The sequence below is a fragment of the Canis lupus genome, chromosome 5 (assembly GCF_048164855.1).
Source record: "Canis lupus baileyi chromosome 5, mCanLup2.hap1, whole genome shotgun sequence".
Taxonomy (NCBI): Eukaryota; Metazoa; Chordata; class Mammalia; order Carnivora; family Canidae; genus Canis; species Canis lupus.
In genome coordinates this window covers 22,275,387-22,295,780 of record NC_132842.1, presented here as the reverse complement: position 1 = coordinate 22,295,780, position 20,394 = coordinate 22,275,387, and the positions used below count along the sequence as shown (strand labels likewise).

At 36.1% G+C, this 20,394-nt stretch overlaps 2 protein-coding genes across 21 annotated transcripts in view; one reads left to right on the top strand and one right to left on the bottom strand.

Moving 5' to 3' along the window:
* Positions 1–20,394, top strand: part of SUV39H2 (SUV39H2 histone lysine methyltransferase) — a 52,947-nt gene that overhangs the window by 9,760 nt on the left and 22,793 nt on the right. For 8 of the 13 annotated variants that reach the window (XM_072825714.1, XM_072825719.1, XM_072825713.1 and 5 more), the window contains 2 exons: positions 5,533–6,204; positions 8,047–8,193. In XM_072825714.1, coding sequence (XP_072681815.1) covers positions 5,533–6,204; positions 8,047–8,193 — 819 coding nt within the window. Of the gene's footprint in view, positions 1–1,030; positions 1,200–4,572; positions 4,689–5,532; positions 6,205–8,046; positions 8,194–9,908; positions 10,039–10,812; positions 15,768–20,394 lie in introns of those variants that run through there. The other 5 variants (XM_072825722.1, XM_072825715.1, XM_072825720.1 and 2 more) reach the window with 4 other exon arrangements.
* Positions 14,960–20,394, bottom strand: part of DCLRE1C (DNA cross-link repair 1C) — a 36,173-nt gene continuing 30,738 nt past the window's right edge. For all 8 annotated transcript variants that reach the window (XM_072825705.1, XM_072825706.1, XM_072825707.1 and 5 more), the window contains one exon: positions 14,960–16,655. In XM_072825705.1, the coding sequence (XP_072681806.1) occupies positions 15,733–16,655 (923 nt within the window). In that variant the 3' untranslated portion in view covers positions 14,960–15,732. The remainder of the gene's footprint in view (positions 16,656–20,394) is intronic.

Genomic DNA, 20,394 nt, shown 5'->3' with positions numbered 1-20,394 from the left:
TTTCTCTAGTTATATGTTCACGGAAGGGTAAAAATTAAGGGAGCTTCTTTTTTCTCTCTGTATTAGGAACAGAGGTCTAGTGCTACTGAAAACAATGGGGGAGGTAGCGGGATAGTGCCCTTGAACAAAGTGGGAGAGTTCTGAAACAGCCAGCGTGGGAAGTGGAACAAATGCTCACTGGAAGAACAACAAGACTCTTACTGTCCTGAGTTCACGTTCGGGTCCATTTGAACAAACTGTAATAGTGTCAGTGCTGTAGGATTCTTCTGCACCACGTTCTTGTCATGTTGAACTTTCATACAGGAAAACTTGTGACAAAACTGAAAAGAACCAGAACCCCCCATGCACATGGTAAGGCTTCTCCCTTAGTAAGCAAATATTAAGAAAGAAATCTTACCACAGTTTGGCTTCATAAAGTTTCCAGGTAGTTCTGTGTCTCTAGAACTGCCACTGCAGTGCATGGCACATCTGATAGAATCATCCACATCAAACAGTAGATTACTATTCCTAAAAGACTGATTGCACTTAGAATGATTTGTTAAGAACTGGGGTAACATGGAAATCACTTGACTAAAATCTGTATTTTAGAGATGAAGGAAACAGAACTCCAAGAAAGGGCTTTTCCAGGGTCATGTTGCTCAGTTGTGTCTATCTTGGACCACTAGCCCAGGTCTGAGAATTGCTACTTGGTCAGTTACTGGCCTGAAAATCCAGTGACCTTCCACAGACACTAGTGTTTTCATAATTAAATGCAGGCTGTTTTACCACCAGTACTAAATATGTTTTTAAAACTTGGAGGAAAAATTAACTATATATATTTCTTTAAGTTTTTGTGCTTGCTACCACTTAGTGGCTGTAGACAGCAGATGACAGAACAAATATTGAAAAAAACATGAATTACTATCCAGATTAAATTTAACAGCTTGTGTTTCTTTTAAAGATCCATAAAGTTACTATTATTTGTGATTTTTTTTTTTTTTTTTTATATTGCATGCATGTTGATAGTCCTATTTTTTGTTTTGGCATTCAGAAACATGTAGTCAAAGCCAAAGATAAAGTAGCCCATTGTGCTTGGTTTGGGGGCTATGAAGAATAAGATTTCATCCCCCTCGGTCTCTGGTTAAGTTTGGAAGTGGGAACACAGGGGTTGGCAGTGATCAGCTCTCCTTGGATAAGAGAAGCAAGAAAGACTTCACAGGGTAGGTGACATTTGAGCTGACTTATAAAGATGAGTAGCTTTTTTTTCACAAATAAAAGATGAGACCAAAATAAGTTCATTATGGAAATGGAAGAGGTCATTGTAATTAGAACTTTGTGAACAAAGCAGAAAGGAGTGAAAAGGCCTGGCATGTTCAAGTACTAGCAGCCACAGTTCAGTATTGCTAGAGGGTGGTGTATGAATGGGGCCATAATGGAAGACTGTGCCAGAGAGGCATCAGGGACCCAATCAAGAATGATCTTTTTATTATTTTTTAAAGCTTTTATGTATTTATTCATGAGAGACACAGAAAGAGAGGCCAGACACAGGCAGAGGGAGGAGAAGCAGGCTCCATGCAAGGAGTCCGATGTGAGACGAGTCCATCCTGAGAATCCGGGATTAGGCCCTGAGCCAAAGGCAGACGCTCAACCACTGAGCCACCCAGGCGTCCCAAGAATGATCTTTTTATAATAGGAAGTTTGAACTTCATTCTTTAGGTTATGGGGGAGCCATTAAAATTTTTAAGCAAGAAAGTAATAGAATGATTGGTATTGTGGATTTCTTATTTTTATAAGAAAACTTTAGTAAAGATAAAGTGGGGTATTGTCAGACTAGAGGCAGGGAAACCAGTTAGGAGGTTAATGTAATAATCCCAGGAAGAATTGAAGGCCTGAAGTAACTAGGGCTATGGTAATAGAGATGGACAGGAACAAGTATCTGAAGAAACCTGATGGGTTGAGAAGAATCTAGATTGAGCTCCTAGTTTGTGACTCTGTGACTGGGTAGATGGTAAGATTACCATGGGAAACAAAAATCCATCTAGGAAGTTCCATGGAGATAGGTGGATTTAAGAACCTATTGGACATCCAGTAAGCTATTGGATATATGGGGTGGGGCATTGAAGTTATATAGGGATGAAGTTTTGGAAGTCATTAGCATATGTTAACACCACTAGAGTGATAAGATTGCCCAGAGAGCAAGAATTAACTTCTGGAATCCAAACAGTCTCCATTATCCAAAACACGACATATGTGACTTTTGTTAGGGGAAGGTCCATAGTTTTCTTTAGATTCTCAAAAGGGATAAACATTTGTTGTGAAAAGGGGCAAGAACAGAGCCCCGAGTATCTGCATTAAGTGATGGGCAGCGATATAGTATAAGTAGTCTCACCAAAGAAGGCAGAAAAGGAACAATAGTGAAGAGAAAAAGGTGGTATCAAAGCCTAAGTGAAGTAGCAGGAGGACTGAAGAAGAGTCGTTGGCTTGGCAATTAGAAGACTGGTAAATTGTTCCTAATGAACAAGGTGGAATTAAATGTATGTGTATGTAATGAAGCTTCCTGCAGAAACACCATGGTTTCTGAGAATTGTAAGAACCATTGGCCTACAAAAAAGTTCAAATGCCTCTGTTGAGTGTTCAAAGCTGAAATTTGCTCTTGCCTTGCCATTACAGTTGAATTTCTTGCTTCAATATTCTGAACTTTAAAGCTAGCCAGATCCATCTCTTCACTGTTTTCTGGATACTTCATACAAATCTTAGCTCCAAGCTTTTGCTGGTGTTTTTCATCCTGCCTGCCCTGTTTGTTCCCTACCCAACAAACCCTATCGGCTTTTCACAGTTTAGTTTGTTCTGCTTTCTCTGTACTCCTTTCTGACTATATTAATTTCCCTCTTTATATTCTAGGTATTTATTGTCTTGTTTTGCCATTTAAAATTGTACCGCTTTGCATTGCTGCTTACTGTACATATTATTGCCTCTTTTCCCAGTGAGATTTTTTTTAACTCCTAAAGGTTAGCCCTACCTTATATCTCTTCACACCCCCTAGTGGCTGAACTTACATGTACTTATTTTAAATACTAAAATATTTGAATGAATTTTAACCTAAGCCATGCATAGTGGGGGAAAATGTCTTTAAGAAAAAAATCTTATGATGCATTCTAAATTATACAGGAGTGATTGATGGATTATTTTTACAATCATACTCCATTTCTATGGGTAATCAAGAGTTGATTGCATATCAGAAGATACTGACATCTATGAGGCTTAGGAACTTTTGGGCTTTTATTTGAGATTTTTAACATAATGAATTAACTAAGTCTGTTAAGCCAAACTAATTTTTCTGTGTAAAATTATCAACTTTTCAAAATGGGAATAGTTTTGGATTTAAAAGTAAAATACATTTACTAAAATAAGTCTATCAAGTAGAGATATTACTAGTATTTCTATACTATCTTGCCAAAGGCACTCATGTTTTATAAACATCTTTACTAGCCATAAATTAAGTAGATACCAATGGGATTAACATACAAAATTTAGTCACTAATAATGCAGCTGGCTCATAATTAAACAATACATACTACTTTGGAAGCTGACTTCAGAGGCCTGGTGTTACTAGTTCTGCTGAATGATAATTTAGCTTAATCATTTGATTTGAAGCCAGTGTTATTGTTTCTTTCATTATTTGCTGACAACTTTTGGCATAATCCAGGGTTATGATAGGAAAAACTGTTGTAGACAAAAAAGAGGACTAGAGTTGAATTGCTTTATTCCCAAGTCAGAAAAATTAAAAACTTCCTTAGCTAAGAAGTAGAATAGATATGTTAGATACTGCCACTTGGATCACATTATTGTTGAGCCAGATATCTACTAATGTAAATCCTAAATTGTAGTAACCGGACAGGAGGAAGAAATCTGTGTTACTTTAGTCAGCCAGTTTAACACTTAAATATGTGACTAAGCTTTTCCTTTTTTTCCACTGAAATCACAATATGTATTTCCACAAAAGTACAATTTTTGTGCATATCTTCACACCTTAATTTAACCATATTTTTTAATAGGTAATGCATATTTTGACTGTTTTTGATAAAGAATAGTTCTTTTAATTCACAAGCAGTATTGCTTATTGAGTAGACTATACTGAAACATTGAGATTCATCGGTGGAGAGAAAATAAAACTTACTGGCTAAGTGACTTCAGCAAAGCTGCCTCAGGGTACCTCCCCCTAATTTGTGCCTCAGCAACATTTCTCAAGTCTTCCAGGTTATTTGGCATTAATAAATTATGAATAGTAGAACAAGTGTGATGCTCATCCTTACTTTATAATAAAAACTTTGTTAAAAATTTTAGGGAAAAGCAAATGTATCCCAGTTAAGGTTTTAATCTATATCTGATTTAAAATAACTAAAAACTGTAGAATACAGTTTAATCACTTTTATATTTTAGAATGTGGATATATGTTATTCCAGACGACAAAGAAAAAATTGAAGGGCTTTAGAATTTTTTTATTTTATTACACACTTGACTACATTTTTAAAGAGAAACTTACTTAACATGGAATTCCCTGATTTTAAGGGAGGAGAACCTCAGTGACTCACTGGGGTAGGAAGGCAAAATTCTAGTTACCATGGTGGCCACAACAGCAGTCAGAGGGATAAATCAAAATGTTTGCTCTTTGGTAGCTGCTACCTAATCCATTCATGCGTGAGTCTAAAGTAAGAATTCTCTGGAATAGTTATGTCCAATAGAAACAATATAAGCTACATATATGTAATTTTAAATTTTCTAGTAATCACATTAAACAAGTGAAATGAAACCAGTGAGATTGCTTTCAGTAATATTTTTAATCAGGGGCACCTGGCTGGCTCAGTCGGTAGAGTATGTGACTCTTAATCTTGGGATTGTGAGTTTGAGCCCCACATTGCTCATAGAGATGATTTTAAATTAAAAAAAAAAAAGATATTTCACCCAATAAAAGCAAAATATTTCAGTAATCAGTACTTTTCAAATGTTGAATATGTTATTTTTTTGTTTATTGTTTGAACTCAATGTATATTGTACTTAAAGCACATCTCAATTTCGACTAGCCAGATTTAAGGTGCTCAGTAGCTACATGGCAGCTAGGAATGTTTGTATTGAACATTGTGTTTCTAGAACATCTAAGGGCTGTGTGCCCCATGATATAGAGAAGTAGAACTTGCCTTATATCCAATGTAAAATATTAAAATTCCCTACTTAGAGGATGCCTACATCTGTGCTGGTCATGTCAAGTACTAACGTAGGTCATAAATTGTTAGTTTTGAGACTACCTGTTTCCATGATCAAGATAAATACCATTGAATTTCAGTACTCTTATCTCCGAGGTGCAATTCTTTACCTGTGTTCAAACATACTAAACTAAATTCTGTACATATTTTATGTAGTATAAAGAAAACCTCTGACTCAGTGTATTCTGAACTTTATTAAGGAGAATGATAATGGCTACCTTACCCTTCAAGATATTATTTTAAGTAATTAGGACTGTCATAATCTGATTGCAATTTTCTTTTATATTTTAAGGATATGGAATATTATCTTGTAAAATGGAAAGGATGGCCAGATTCTACAAATACTTGGGAACCTTTGCAAAATCTCAAGTGCCCATTACTACTTCAGCAGTTCTCTAATGACAAGCATAATTATTTATCTCAGGTAAAGAAAGGCAAAGCAATATCTCTAAAAGACAATAACAAAGCTCTGAAACCTGCCATTGCTGAATACATTGTAAAGAAGGCTAAACAGAGGATAGCTCTGCAGAGATGGCAAGATGAACTCAACAGAAGAAAGAATCATAAAGGAATGATTTTTGTTGAAAATACTGTTGACTTAGAGGGCCCACCTTCAGACTTCTACTATATTAATGAATACAAACCAGCTCCTGGAATCAGCTTAGTCAATGAAGCTACCTTTGGTTGTTCATGTACAGATTGCTTCTTTGAGAAATGTTGTCCTGCTGAAGCTGGAGTTCTTTTGGCTTATAATAAAAACCAGCAAATTAAAATCCCACCTGGTACCCCCATTTATGAATGCAACTCGAGGTGTCAATGTGGACCCGATTGTCCCAATAGGATTGTACAAAAAGGCACCCAGTATTCACTTTGCATCTTTCGAACTAGTAATGGCTGTGGCTGGGGTGTAAAAACCCTTGTGAAGATTAAAAGAATGAGTTTTGTCATGGAATATGTTGGAGAGGTATGTTCAACTTAAATAATGGGTGTGGGAGGTTTATGCTTTTTTTTTTTTACCTTAGTAACAAATATTGGTACAATTTTATATTACTATTTGCAAGTGTGTAAAAATCTCGGGTTTGAGAGAAGGGTTCACTGGCATAATTAGAAATACAGACTTGTATATGAACAAAAATAGATATAATGACAAACAGTCCTCTTTCAAAAGCACCCATTCCAAAAAAAAAACAAAACCAAAAAACCCACACATAGTCATTGAAATTGTAAAATATGGCAACTATTTTACACAAAAGTCCTAAGAAAAAAATCAGATCTACACACATGCTAACTTTAGAAACGTTTAGATTATAATCCATCCATTTGACTAAATATGGTTAAGTGTAGTTGGCCAAATTCAGTATTGTATCAACATGAGAGATACTGTAGACAAATGTTTTCCGTACAAATGTAAAATATACCTAAGAGCATTTATTGCATCCACAAGAAAATCCAAATTCTTTGTAGCTCAGAGACTATTCTCTAAATTACCAAAGACTGAGCTAATTTATTTTTATACATATAATTTGAATATATGAAAAAGTAGTATTTAGCATGTACCACATACTATTCTAAGTACCTTTTGTTTTAACTCATTAATCGTCTCAATAACTCTGGGGTAGTAGTATTATCTCCATTACTATAGATGAGGAAACAGGCATAGAGAATTTAACTTGAGCAAGGTCACGTTGAAGTGAAGAGGAGCCAGGATTCAAAACCAAGGCTCCAAAATGAGTGCACTTTTCCCCTATGCTACACTTCCTCAAACTGAGTGAAGGATTACGCTGACTGGAAAATAAAAGTGTGACTGTGTATCTCAGTTTGTCACATATGACATTTTAAAGTTATGTGGAATTAGGTCACATATAATTATCTGTATTCATCTAGAATTCTGAGATTGGAAGTATTTCAAGCCTTCAGTATTGAGACAAGGGCAGATTATTGTAAATCTCTATTAGGGATACTAGATCTTGTATAATCAGATTTGTAAATCTGGTTGACACCGACAATCACTTTAGATGTTTTTGGTTTAACTCAGGCATCTGGTAAAGCTATGTTCTTAGAACAGAACTGTACACGAGAGTTTTGAGCTACAGAATTACATGAAAAGAGCCTACTTTACGAAACTAAACTTCCCATACAGTTGGCTGCAAATTCTGTATTTGTAACAAATTTCCATTTATAACTGCACAGATTAATTACAGGAAAAATAAGGTTTTTAAGACTATCTTTACTTGTAAATTTATCCCTTTATATTCCATTATATCCTACAGAAAGCTATACTTGGGTAGCTTTTTGAACATCTGAATAAATAAGAATGAAAGTAATACTGTCTTAATTTGTTAATTGTGGGTTGTCCCAATGCCTGTCTAAACAGCCTTGATTCTTTTGCAGTCATTTCTGCCCTTAGTTTGCCACATCTTTCCATTCAGCTCTTGTAGAGAGCTCTTGTAGCTCTTGTGTAAATATGTTTTATTTTTTTTAACATTTTTTTTATTCATTTGAAAGCAAGAGAGAGAGAGAGCGCGCACAAGCAGGAAGAGAGACAGAGGGAGAAGCAGACTCCCAACTGAGCTGGGACCCCAACATGGGGCTCTATCCCAGGATCTAGAGATCATGACTTGAGCCAAAGGTGGATGCCCAACCATCTGAACCACCCAGGCATCCCTGAATATTTGTTTTAAAGACACCTCAATTTCTTACTTTCTAAACCTTTGTTGTTAAGGCATTAATAAATTAATAATAGATTTATGGGTGAGTGTTCAATTCAACAATAGCTATATAATATACTATAGTTTCTTCTTTTTAGGTAATCACAAGCGAAGAAGCTGAAAGACGGGGACAATTATATGACAACAAGGGAATCACATATCTCTTTGATCTGGATTATGAATCTGATGAATTCACAGTGGATGCAGCCCGATATGGAAATGTCTCTCATTTTGTTAATCACAGTGTAAGTGATACTTAAAGAATAGACAGGACTAATCAACTTAGTACTGTTTTTAACGATTTGTCCATAGTTGAGGAGTATTTAAGTTACTTACCCTTTTAATATTTCCAAAGCATTTTTTTTAAGATTTTGTTTATTCATGAGAGATGGGGGGGGGGGGGGCGGTGCAGTGACACAGACAGAGGGAAAAGCAGGCTCCATGCAGGGAGCCTGATGTGGGATTCGATCCTGGAACTCTGGGATCATGCCCTGAGCGGAAGGCAAGATGCTCAACCGCTGAGCACCCAGGCGTCCCTCCAAAGCATTTTAATACAAAGAACTCTTCAGTTAGGTTGTGGTATTATTGCTGTATTTGGAAAATTCATTGATGTGACTACCAAATACCAGGCATTTTGCAAGAGATTTTATGTATTTCATCTAATCTTTTCAAAACTTTGTAAGGTTTTCTCTTCATATAGAGGAAGAAGGGAGTGGAGGAATTAAGAGGTGGAAAGGTGAAGAATCACATGCAACTGTAGAAGTTTCTTACAGAAGTTAACAGCTGAATTTTAGGATTGCAACTAAAGATAGCTGTATTTTCTTAAAATGTAAACATGTTAAGCTGTTTATAAAATTTCAGAATTTGGGGATCCCTGGGTGGCACAGCGGTTTGGCGCCTGCCTTTGGCCCAGGGCGCGATCCTGGAGACTCGGGATCGAATCCCACGTCGGGCTCCTGGTGCATGGAGCCTGCTTCTCTCTCTGCCTGTGTCTCTGCCTCTCTCTCTCTCTCTCTCTGTGTGACTATCATAAATAAATAAAAAAAATAAAAAATAAAATTTCAGAATTTGTAGAATAAGTTTTTAGGGCCATTTTTCTAAATTACAAGTTAGTATTTTCAATTCATGTTTGAAAAGATCTTAGACTACAGCTAGAACCTTAACTGTAGAATTTTAACTTCTATAAACTATTTCTAAAAATAAGAGGTGAATAGTTACTGGGTACCTACTAAGTGCCAGCAGATAAATGTAAGTTATGTAGCTGCCATATAAGGAAGGTAGACCATGCTAAACTTTTGATGGATTTTTATACCAAGAAACTAGTTTATGTTTAGTAGTGAAATGTCAGACCTTCTGATTCCTTCATTGTTAGTTTTTTTATTTACTTATTTTGCTTTAATTTTTTTTCTTAATGGGAAGTTTGAGATACTCTGGAAATAGTCTATTCAAGGACAAGTAAACACTTATTTTGATTTCTTAGTATGATTCACTAGATGTTTCTTCCTGCATTGTCCAGAACTTCATGTAGAATTCCAAACAGAAGTTAAAGCAATGAAACCCCATACAGTATGGAATCTGAGTTGTATAGTGCTGACTTATTCTATTTCTATTTCTTTATGCCTTACTGAACTACATACAGGCTAAATGATAATGTTATCATGACAGAAAAGTTAAAAGGTTGAGACTAAATGAAACAGGATTGGTAAAAATGTTAGTAATTGTTGTAGCTGCAGGTGAATATATGTGGATTTATCATTTTTGCTAGTGTGTTTAAGATTTTCTGTAAGTGAAAACAGTATTTTTTAATTTGCATGCCTCAAAGACCTCTAAACAATAAACAATGTAATTCCTAATAGAACTTTAAAAAATACAAGTCTGGGAAATTAAGTATTTTATATGGCATGTAGAAGAGAAGGTTCATGTCTTTTTTACTTAAATGGGTTCTAATGTTCCTTTTTAGTGTGACCCAAATCTTCAGGTGTTCAATGTTTTCATTGACAACCTTGATACCCGTCTTCCCCGAATAGCATTATTTTCCACAAGAACTATAAATGCTGGAGAAGAGCTCACTTTTGATTATCAAATGAAAGGTATGGTTTTCAAGTAGTTTGATTGGTGTTCAGTTGTTTCGGTACAAAGAATCTAATCAAAAAAAAAACCTGAACCAAAAGATCTGAACCAAGCAGATATTAAAAAGGAGAAAAAAATGAGGCTAAATTTGTCATTTTACTCAAGGTCATAAGCTAATCTGACACAGGTAAAACTAGAATCCAGGTCTGTATGACCTTGAGCTGAGTAATGTTCTTTTCTCTATACCACATTGCCACCTGCTTTTTTCTTAATTCCCATTATGAAAGCTTATTATACATCTTTTCTCAGTATTACTTGTATTTTTAAATTGTAAGGCATACATTCCTGAATATTTACCAAGAGATGTATATTCAAAAGGCTGAAAATCTGATTTAAATCATATGTTAACTTAGTTCAATCCTACTCGGATTTGGCTTTTTTTTTTTTTAATGGTACTTTTATTTGCTTCATTGTGACTGTTTTTTTTCTGTTTTTTCTAAGTGTTAAGTACAGCTTGTTACTATTTAGCCTAGCTTTATGGCCTTTAATAGAGTGTGAAATTGAGTGATTATGTATTGGATTTTTCCCAGTAAGTTCCATCATTTCCAAGCTAGTCTTATTAATATGGGCTAATAGCATATGTGTTTATCTCTTACTAGCTCACACCATCCTTTCAAAAGATAATTCATAATGATTTGTCTCTGAATATTCACATTTACTTAAAACTGATAGAAAATTTGAACTTCCTTCTGAATTGTCTTAACTCTTCTGTATTTCTTTTTCTATGTGATCAGGTTCTGGAGATATATCTTCAGATTCTGTTGACCACAGCCCAGCCAAAAAGAGGGTCAGAACTGTGTGCAAGTGTGGAGCTGTGACTTGCAGAGGTTACCTCAACTGAATTTTCAGGAAATAGAGCTGACAATTGTAGTTTTGTTTTTTTTTAATGTTAACATTTCAAAAAAGTATTTGGGACTCTTTTCAGATTGTCAAGATTATATGCTATGTTAATTACAGTTCATGTTTCAAACTATTGGCCAAATGTATTAGTGATGCTTCTGAAGAGAAGAACACAGGGTCACATAGACTAATTTGAGATATACATATTTAGTGATTAGATACTAAACATGAAGGGAAAACTATTTATAGATGAGCATATGCATACATAAAAAGACTAGAGAAAAATGCCTCCTTCAGTGTTTAAGCAAACTAGTAGTGTAAGTCACTAAGATCAAATATTCAACCTGCCATACACCTTGAATTTAGAGAGTTAATTCAATTTGGGCAAATATATACAAGTGCTATTTCTGTTATGTTGTCATTCCCATTATTACTCACTGTACTTGTATTTGAGACAAACAGGTGATACTGAATTATTCTATTTTCCTACTTTCATCAAAATACTGGATTTTAATGATAAATTTAAGGTCTAAATTAAATATAAAAGTTTAAATACAGTTTGATTTCATATTTTGAAACAATCTAGACTGTTCTGAGGCATGTATATCTGAACCAGTAATTCTTAAAGATTTTTAATCCCTTAAAGGAATAATTTCCAAAAAAAGCTCTAAAATTCTAGAATGGCTGCCCATTATGCTGCTTTGAAGGATGGGGGCAGTGGGACCAGGAGAGTTTTGGGGAGTGCCAGGCAGAGGAAATGGAGCACTTTAAGGGCCCCTCTTAGTAACGTAAATTAAGAGATCCATGTTGAGTACTTCTGGTCTAAACATAAATAATAAAACAAGATAGCCCTGAGTGCAGTTGTACCTAACAATAATGTTTCATATGATACATCTTCTGAATTTCAGGCAGTTTTAACATTTCCACCAAACTTAATTATTTTTATATTTTCTGCAGTCTCTTAAAATAATCTATATTTTGAACTGATACTTATTTTTTATACATGAATTTTTAAAATATGATAAAGCTAAAACTTGGGTTGGACAAAGTGTGTACCTGAGTTATGAGAACTTTTTTTACTTGAACCATGAAGACTGAAATGGAATATATTCCTTGTTTGGTTTTTGTTTTGTTTTCCTGCATAGTAAAACATCAATCAGGAAAAAATGTGTTTTCATTTCTGTGATTGTGGGATTTGTAATCATGGTGTCCAGCATGAAGGTAAACGCAGCAAGTAAATCTGGCTTTCAGTATTCCTAATTAAATTATACCTAAGCTCATTGCCCTGTTGCTTTAATGACCCTAAAATAAGTGGGTAAAATTGAATGGACCTCAAATGCAGCACTTCCAATATCTTCTAAATTCTTAACCTCTTTTTTGGGAGAAGCTGTGTTTCTTTATGCATTATATTTTTATAGCTACCACATGATTTTGCTCTTTTATAATATACGGTAAATTTTTTTTACATGTTTGGAGTCTCAGTGTGTTAACCAAAATCTGCAGAAGGTGTCAAGGAAAAATACATTTTTTTTTTTAGTGCCATTTCTTAGTGTTTTTTTAATGAGAAATTAGTCACATGGTTTCAGTGGTGAGAACATCACAGATTTATAATGCTCCAATGGCCAAGCTTACTTTGAATTATAATTCTTCAACAGGTTTAAAGATATAATTTTAATATTCTTCTTAAAAAGTCAGTTGTACTATCCAGTTAATCTTGTCTACTTTTTGTGGTTAAAAAAAATGTAAAACAGGAGGGCAAAGGGAAAATGGCTATTTTCAGTAAATTTGTTTCATTTTGTCTTTATTACTAGAAATTTAATGGATCTTTGAGATTTTAATGACCTGTTACCCTTACTTTATTAAAAAGTTGGACTTAGTAAACTAGAAACCCTCTACATGAAACTGTTAGAAGCTTTTAACTATTTTGTCAACATTTAGCTTCTTTAGTTTCTTGTCAGAATTTGTCCCTTCAGTATAAGTATAGCCAAAATTCAAGGGTAATATTTAGATCAAGTTTAAACTGTAAATTAATCCAGTCTGAGTTTTACTAATACCGTTGTTTTCAGTATCTATATAAGGATCGCGATACACAATTGGTAATCTCAGGGTCTTTTCCCTCTATGTGCAAAATCTAGACTGCACTTATTTTTCTTACAGTTCACTTTTCTTTAGCCAAATAAATTTAGTTTGGCATTTGATTTTCTATTTATTGTAGGTTAGCTTTGTTTCTGAATATTTTACTGTCTTTTCCAGTAAGGCTACAAAAGGGCCAAAAACACCAGTATATTCCTGCCTACTTCTTTTGAAATTAACCAGAGGTTTTTATACTATTCCCTTAAATGTTATTTGCCTTTTAAGAAGTTTGTCAGTCATGGTTGATCCATTTAAATATTAGAGTAGAATTTTACATAGCATAAAATGGATATGGATAGATACTTGTAAAATTTTTTGAGTATTATTAGTCACCAGGAAATTTAACATAAAGCTTCCATTCTTTGAGCAAGTCTTAGGCTCTTTATATGTGCTCTTGTGCTTCTCCTAAGCCTGTGAGTCTGGTGCTCTTGGCCCTATAGCACAGCAAAGGAAAGGGTCTAGACGGGTAGATAAGATTAACACACCCATAGATCACCCAGCTTGGGGCCAGTAACACCTGACTATAATGCACTCAATTTTATACTTTTAGTTTCAACAAACATGTAACTCTTGGATTCCTAAGGCAAATGTGGCTAGCATCTGGGCTGTATCTTGGCATTTTGAAACTTTTTTTCACTTATTCTTTTATACTTTACAGTTCTTAAAGTAAAAATCAAGTAGTCACTATAATTAATCCTGCTTCCTCCTGTGCTCTTTTTGAGAGGCATTATTGCATGGTGGCTAAGAGCATGGACTCTGGAGCTTGAGTTGCCAGCATTTTCATTCCTGGCTTTACCCCCTCCCGGCTGTGTGAACTAACCTCTCTGTGCCTTAGCCTCATTTTTGAATGGGGAGAATAATTTCTCTACCTCAAAGGGTGGTGGTAAGAATTAATGGAGTTGATATCCAGTGTGTAAAAGAATGAATCATCATCATAGAGTAAGCACCATATGTAAGTATTTGCTACAGTTCTTCTGTACTGTAATCTTCAGTGATGGCTACAAGTTTTTTTTTTTCTTCTTAAGTTTGTTCTAGTGCTCCTAGCCCTTATATTCATTCAGCTGGCATTTATTATGCCAGATTCACCTATAGAACAATAAGAACATGGCAGTATGTAATATTAAATTGATAGTGTGATTATAAAGTGCTAAAAAATTCAGAATGTTTACAGGCATGTTTTGGGTTATAAGCTAGACTGTTAAAGGTGAGGTCTTCAGTGTCAGTGAATATATAGTTACATTTGATAACCTGATTTTTTTTTAAGATTTTATTTATTTATTCATTCATAGAGATGCAGAGAGAGAGAGTAGCAGAGACACAGGCAGAGGGAGAAGCAGGCTCCATGCAGAGAGCCTGACGTGGGACTTGATCCAGGATCTCCAGGATCATGCCCTGGGCTGCAGGCGGCGCCAACCCGCTGTGCCACCAGGGCTGCCCTGATTACATGATTTGTAATAATTAAGTGTAACTAATTTTTAGAGCTGTAAATAAAAAGTCAAGTCTCTGGGTTTTATTAGGCCTGTTGTAGTTATGACTTGATACTCAACCAATGATCTGCAATTTCTGCTGGTTTCCTTAATAATTTTATATTCACTTTGCATTTAGTAATAGTACTCATAGGAGAGAGGGGTAAAATGGGGTGAATGTATTTCTACCCGAGTCATATGGAGTCTGTGGAATATATTTCATCAAAAGCTGAGGAGTAGCTGCTGAGGTAGAAAAAAGGGGTCAGTGATACGCATGATAATGCATATCATTCCATTTAATCTGCAGATTGTTTTAGATTCTCTACTTAAATCATTGTAAGTGAAATCTTTTTGCTTCCGTAATGTATAAAATGTCAGCATACCCCAAAGTGTTGATGACATAACCCATTGATGGACTTGAAGGAAAACAACTCAGAACACATTAATGCTTTTGCCATTTAATTATTTTAGGTTCTAATTTTTCTGCTTTAAATTTTGTCATTGTATTCATACCAGCATTTGTAAGTGATACAGCTTTTGAGATAAATAAGGGGCTGATTTTTGAAGCATTTTATGACCTGCAGGATACGGTTGTCTATCGTGGTCAGTGTGCCATGGGCACTTACGTTGTTGGGTGGAGTGTTCTACGTCAGTTAGATCCAGTTGGTCAGTGGTGCTATTCATTCTGTATCTTTCCTCACTTCCTGTATGCTGATTCTGTTATTGACAGAGGAATGGGCAAGTCCCTAGCTAGAATTGTGCATTAGTTTGTCTTTCTCCTTGGTTTTAGCTCTTTGTATTTGGAAGCTGTTTTTAGGTACATATACATACAGCGTTGTGTGTAGATCTTTTATCATTAGAAATTTGCCTGATGCTAATATGGTCATTCCGGCTTTCTTTTAAGTAGTATTTAGGGATCTTTTTCCATTCTTTGCTGTTAACCTACCTGCATCATTCACTATATATAGGAGGACTGTTTTTCCCCTATGTTTTCATGGTGCGTTTTGACCATTTTCACTTAATGTAATTATTGAGGTATGGATTTAGTTCTACCGTATCTGTCCCATTTTTTGTTCTCTGCTTCCCCTTTACTGCCCTGTTTTAGGTTACAGGAGCGTTTTTACTCCACTCTGATATGTCTGGTATGATTTGGACTATTACCTCTTTAGTGTAGGTTTTTTTAGTGGTTGCTTGAGAATGCAAGCTTTAAAATTTTTAAGTATCCAAGAATGAGCTTTTTCTCTTTTCAAGGACTATATTCTCACCTGTTGCCAGCTTCTCATACAAATACTGCAAATGCTCTCCTTTAGGTAGCTCAGCCTCTGGTGTTGAGGGAATTTCGAAATCTGAGGAGCTTGGGGAATCTGCATTGGTGCTAAGATTTAGCATCCTTTTCTCCTGAGGTATGTGTTTCCCACTGCTTAGGGCAGTCGGTTCTCCAACACTGGGAACTACCTTTACATTTTGATCTCTGTGTTTCAAGTCAGAGGAAGTATTCCTTGGACAAAGTACATTTTGTTCCATCTGAGAAGCAGGGATATTCTCCTTGATTTTTGGTCTGTAGCTACTTTTGTTTAAGGAGGTAATATCCCCACTGTTTCTCTCTTGGGATGATAACAAAACAGTATCAGATTGGCTGTCCCAGCCTTGACTCCCCTGTTCAGATATGTGTGTTGACTGAGAAGAATTCTGGGAAGAAATATGAGTTGATTCCCCATCAGAGTCACTTAAGAGCTTAGGTGATTGAGAACCTCCTGCCTCTGTAGAAGAAGGGAGGTTTTCCAAACTGTCATCTGTGATTTCATCATTTCTTTTAAAGAATATTTCCCACTGTGGTACTTCTACATCAGCCTTTTGCTGCTGCTGTGTGACAGCACCCAAGTCTTCTTGAGATGAAGCTGGGGTTTGTAATTCTTCTTCACTTTCACTGTTAGATTCTTCACAATCTACAAAGTTTGCCCAAGGAACGGTTTGCATGCTCTCTGCTTTGAGGTACCCTGTGCTTTGTCTCCATTGTTCAGGCTGGTTTTGTGATGTTGCAGTCATTACAAATACCTCAGGGTGGAGAGTTAGCTGGTATGGAGCCTTGTGCCTTAACGGTAATGGCACAGGATCATCAAAGAGGTCATCTTCCTCCTCTGTGGAAAAACACAAGAGATACATGGGAAACAGAACGCAAAGAGGCTAATTGGTGCTTTTAACTTAAAATCCAATTTGTAGCATTTAACTATGATTTCAGTTGGTGGAACTGCAAGTAATAGTTCACTTTTCTTCTAAGAAAAAGGCCCCTTAATAGTGAAAGGGAATAGAAGGGAAGGGAGAAGAAATGGGTAGGAAATATCAGAAAGGGAGACAGAACAAGAAGACTCCTAACTCTGGGAAACAAACTAGGGGTGGTGGAAGGGGAAGAGGGCAGGGGGTGGGGGGTGAATGGGTGACGGGCACTGAGGGGGGCACTTGACGGGTGTTATTCTGTATGTTGGCAAATTGAACACCAATAAAAAATAAATTTATTATTTAAAAAAAAAAGGTCCCTTAGATATTTTGAACAATTTAACCCATTTAATACAGATCTGTGTTCTCCAAATAGGCCACAGTCAGTGGTTCTTAAACCTGGCTGTTCATTAGCCTTTTCTGCAAAGCTTTTTACTTTTTTCCCCCCCATTTATTCACTCATTTAAGTAATCTCTACACCCAACATGGGGCTCAGACTCGTGACCCTGAGATCAAGAGTTGCATATTCTTCTGACTGAGCCAGCCAGGCACCCCTGGAAACCCTTTTTAAAAAACAGCTTTCTGTATCTCATTCCAGACTACTGAAATGCTGAAGGTAGGACCCAATAATTTGATTTATAGTTTAGTAGTGACTTGTTCAACAGCCAGGTTTGCAAACTGTACGTGCCTGGCAAATAGTGGATACTCAGTGAATTGGCTAAATAAAACACTTTTCTATTATTTCTTTGAACATTTTGATACCTACTTTGCAGATGTTATGGGCCAAAATGTCTGTGTCCTCAAAAGTTCCTAAATTTGAAGCCCTAGTGTCATGGTATTTGGACGTGGGAGCCCTAAGACGGGATTAGTGTCTTTGTAGGAAGACTCACTTTCCTTCTTTATGCACGGACAGTGTGTAGAAAGGCAGGTGAGCACGTGCTGAGGAGGAGGTTGTCTACAACCAGGAAATGGACCCTCTCCAAGAACCAAATCTGTTGGTACCTGGACCTTGGACAGCCCAGCCTCTAGAACTGTGAGAAATAAATGTCTATTGCTAAGTAACCCAGTCTCTAGTATTTGTGATAGCAACCTGAGCCAGCTAAGTGCACAAGGCTGTGATAGACACTGGGGGGGAACAAATGTGCCAGATGGGGCTTACTTTGAATAAGCCACATTTAGTGGCCCAAAATGAAAACCACGAATTTAATTTACTGATTTTCTTTTTTCTTTTGTGTGTATGATTTTTCTTTGTTGTTTTTGTTTTTTTTGTGTGTGTGATCTTCTTTTTAAAGCATGTTGCACTAGCAATATAATGAGCCAGTCCCCTTAAATTCTTAAAAGGAGGAAACCCTACTTGGAGAATGAAATTATCATAAATTGAGTAAGCATGTAATTGGAGGGAAAACATTCTTTCCTGCCCTCTAATGAAACATTACATAAGAGGAAAATTAAATGCTCGTGAGACTGCTGTCCTGGCAACTTAAAAAGGTAACATGGATGTAGCTAAACACTTACATATATAAAAGCTGCTTTTAAAAAAAAATGGGCCAGAGATCATCATCCTTGCATTTTACCAGTGAGGAGACCAGTCGAGAGAAGTGGTGTGACGAGACTCTAGGTCAAAACCAGATCAGTTTGATTCCTTGCTCTGCCTAATTCTTAAGGACTTAAGGCGACTAAGATGTCTAGCGACTATATTTGGAATCCTCCTCATCTCCAAGATACGGCTTTTCTTTCAAAACACGGAGTATAAATTTGTTTTTGCCACAGTTACATTTTACGAAATATTTCTATTGTTTGTATTTAAGGTTAAGCAGTTTCATATTCTTCTAGATTAGTGACTATACTAGAATCACAGTATGTTTCAACTGTAAAACCTATCAAAACATTTTTCATATTAATCTGTATCTAAGAAAGTTTCTTTACTAAACCAAGATGATTCTAATTTCTCCATGAAAATGGAAAGGCATATAACACTAAGAAAATAAGTTTTAAAATCCTTAATAGCATTTACCCAGGCTGATAAGCACATCTAAACCCAACTTTAAAAAGGACAAACATCATAATTCATAGATACTTTGTAACTTGGTAAGCCATACTGGACAAAATAATTTCTACAATTTAACCCAATAATGAGAAGTGTGAAACAGACTTAGGTACAGTGTTGTTCATCACAAAATTATTTGTAAAAGTGAAGTTTAATTTCCCCACAGAAAGGTTAACTGCTTTTCAGCCTCTACACACTGTACAGCTAAGTCCCCAAGTGTTTTTCCTTCCTTTTCACTGCCCTGGTCCCTGCTTATGTCCTGTTGTCCACCTCTCCACAGTCCCAACGAGCCTCACACAACTACAGAACCTTAGGACCCTGTTCTGTTCTTACTGGTGCCTACACAGTAAACATTTTTAATGTCCTGTGAGTTCTAGGTATTTACATAAATGGGGAGAAGGAAATACATTAAAATGCTATTCAAAATAGAGTGGTGGAATCCTATATTCTCAATAAGCTATAATAACAAAAAATCAGAGCACAAAGAGCTTTACTGACTGAGAAAAGAATGCTCAACTTGCCCTTCAAATGCTGACACACAAAAAAATCCGTTGCTCTAAGATTTGTTAAACACTGCATGGTTAACATTTGTTAACCATTGACTTGCATCAACAGAACATTTAACAGACTAAAGAAACTAAAAACTACTCCAAAATTACCATAGACCTTGCAGCACACGCACAGGACTAAGGTCAACGATATGAATTAAAGCAAACATCCCTATGGCTTACAAAATACATCTAAAAACATCAGACTGACACCAGAGATTGCTAAAGATCTATACCTATACAAATAAAAGCTATAAAAATCACTATAATAATAATAACACTAGGGAGTCAAGGAACAAAATCAAAGCTAACAAAAAAAAAAAAGCAAAAATGAGGGAAAAAGAAACACCAATTTGAAAACTTAGAACTAGTGGCCCACAAACCAAAAAAAACCAGAGTCCTCTGGGTAGATATAGATATATATAAAATATAGATATAAAAAATAGATATATAAAAGGACAAAATGTTAAAGATTTCTGCTTCCAGCCAAGAGTAACAGGGACTAAATTGAACTTCCCACATGAAACCACTAAAACCAGATAAAATTCAAATTTCTTGAGAGCCTTCGTTATCAGGCACTGAAGGACAAAGACACCTGAGACAGGAGAAGCAAATGAAGGGGCTCCGAGCCCTAAGACTGCCCCAGTTCACTTTGTGACCTTTCCAAGCAGGAAGAGCCCCTGGGCATCCAGTAGTTGAGGTGTGGCTGGATCTATAGAGCAGAGGCTTAGAGCGAGGGCCCCCTCTGGTGTTCAGCACCCTGGCCAGTGCACACTTGTGTGTGAGATAACTACCTGAGGCCAGGGAACACTTACTCCAAAAAACTAAAAGTGACCAGAATGCACACAGTGCTAGGAACAGTGCCTGTTCCCAACAGTCAGTGTGGAACCCCTTATAATTCACAGGGCATCTGTAGGGGTACTAAAAGGGGCCTTGTGTTAGTAGTGGGGAGAGTGAGCTCTAGACACAAAAGAATCACACTATCCGAGCCATTTAACCATATGCCTGAACAAAATGCATGAATACTCTTAGAAATCCAAAATTATTGCAGAACCTAACACAGTAAAC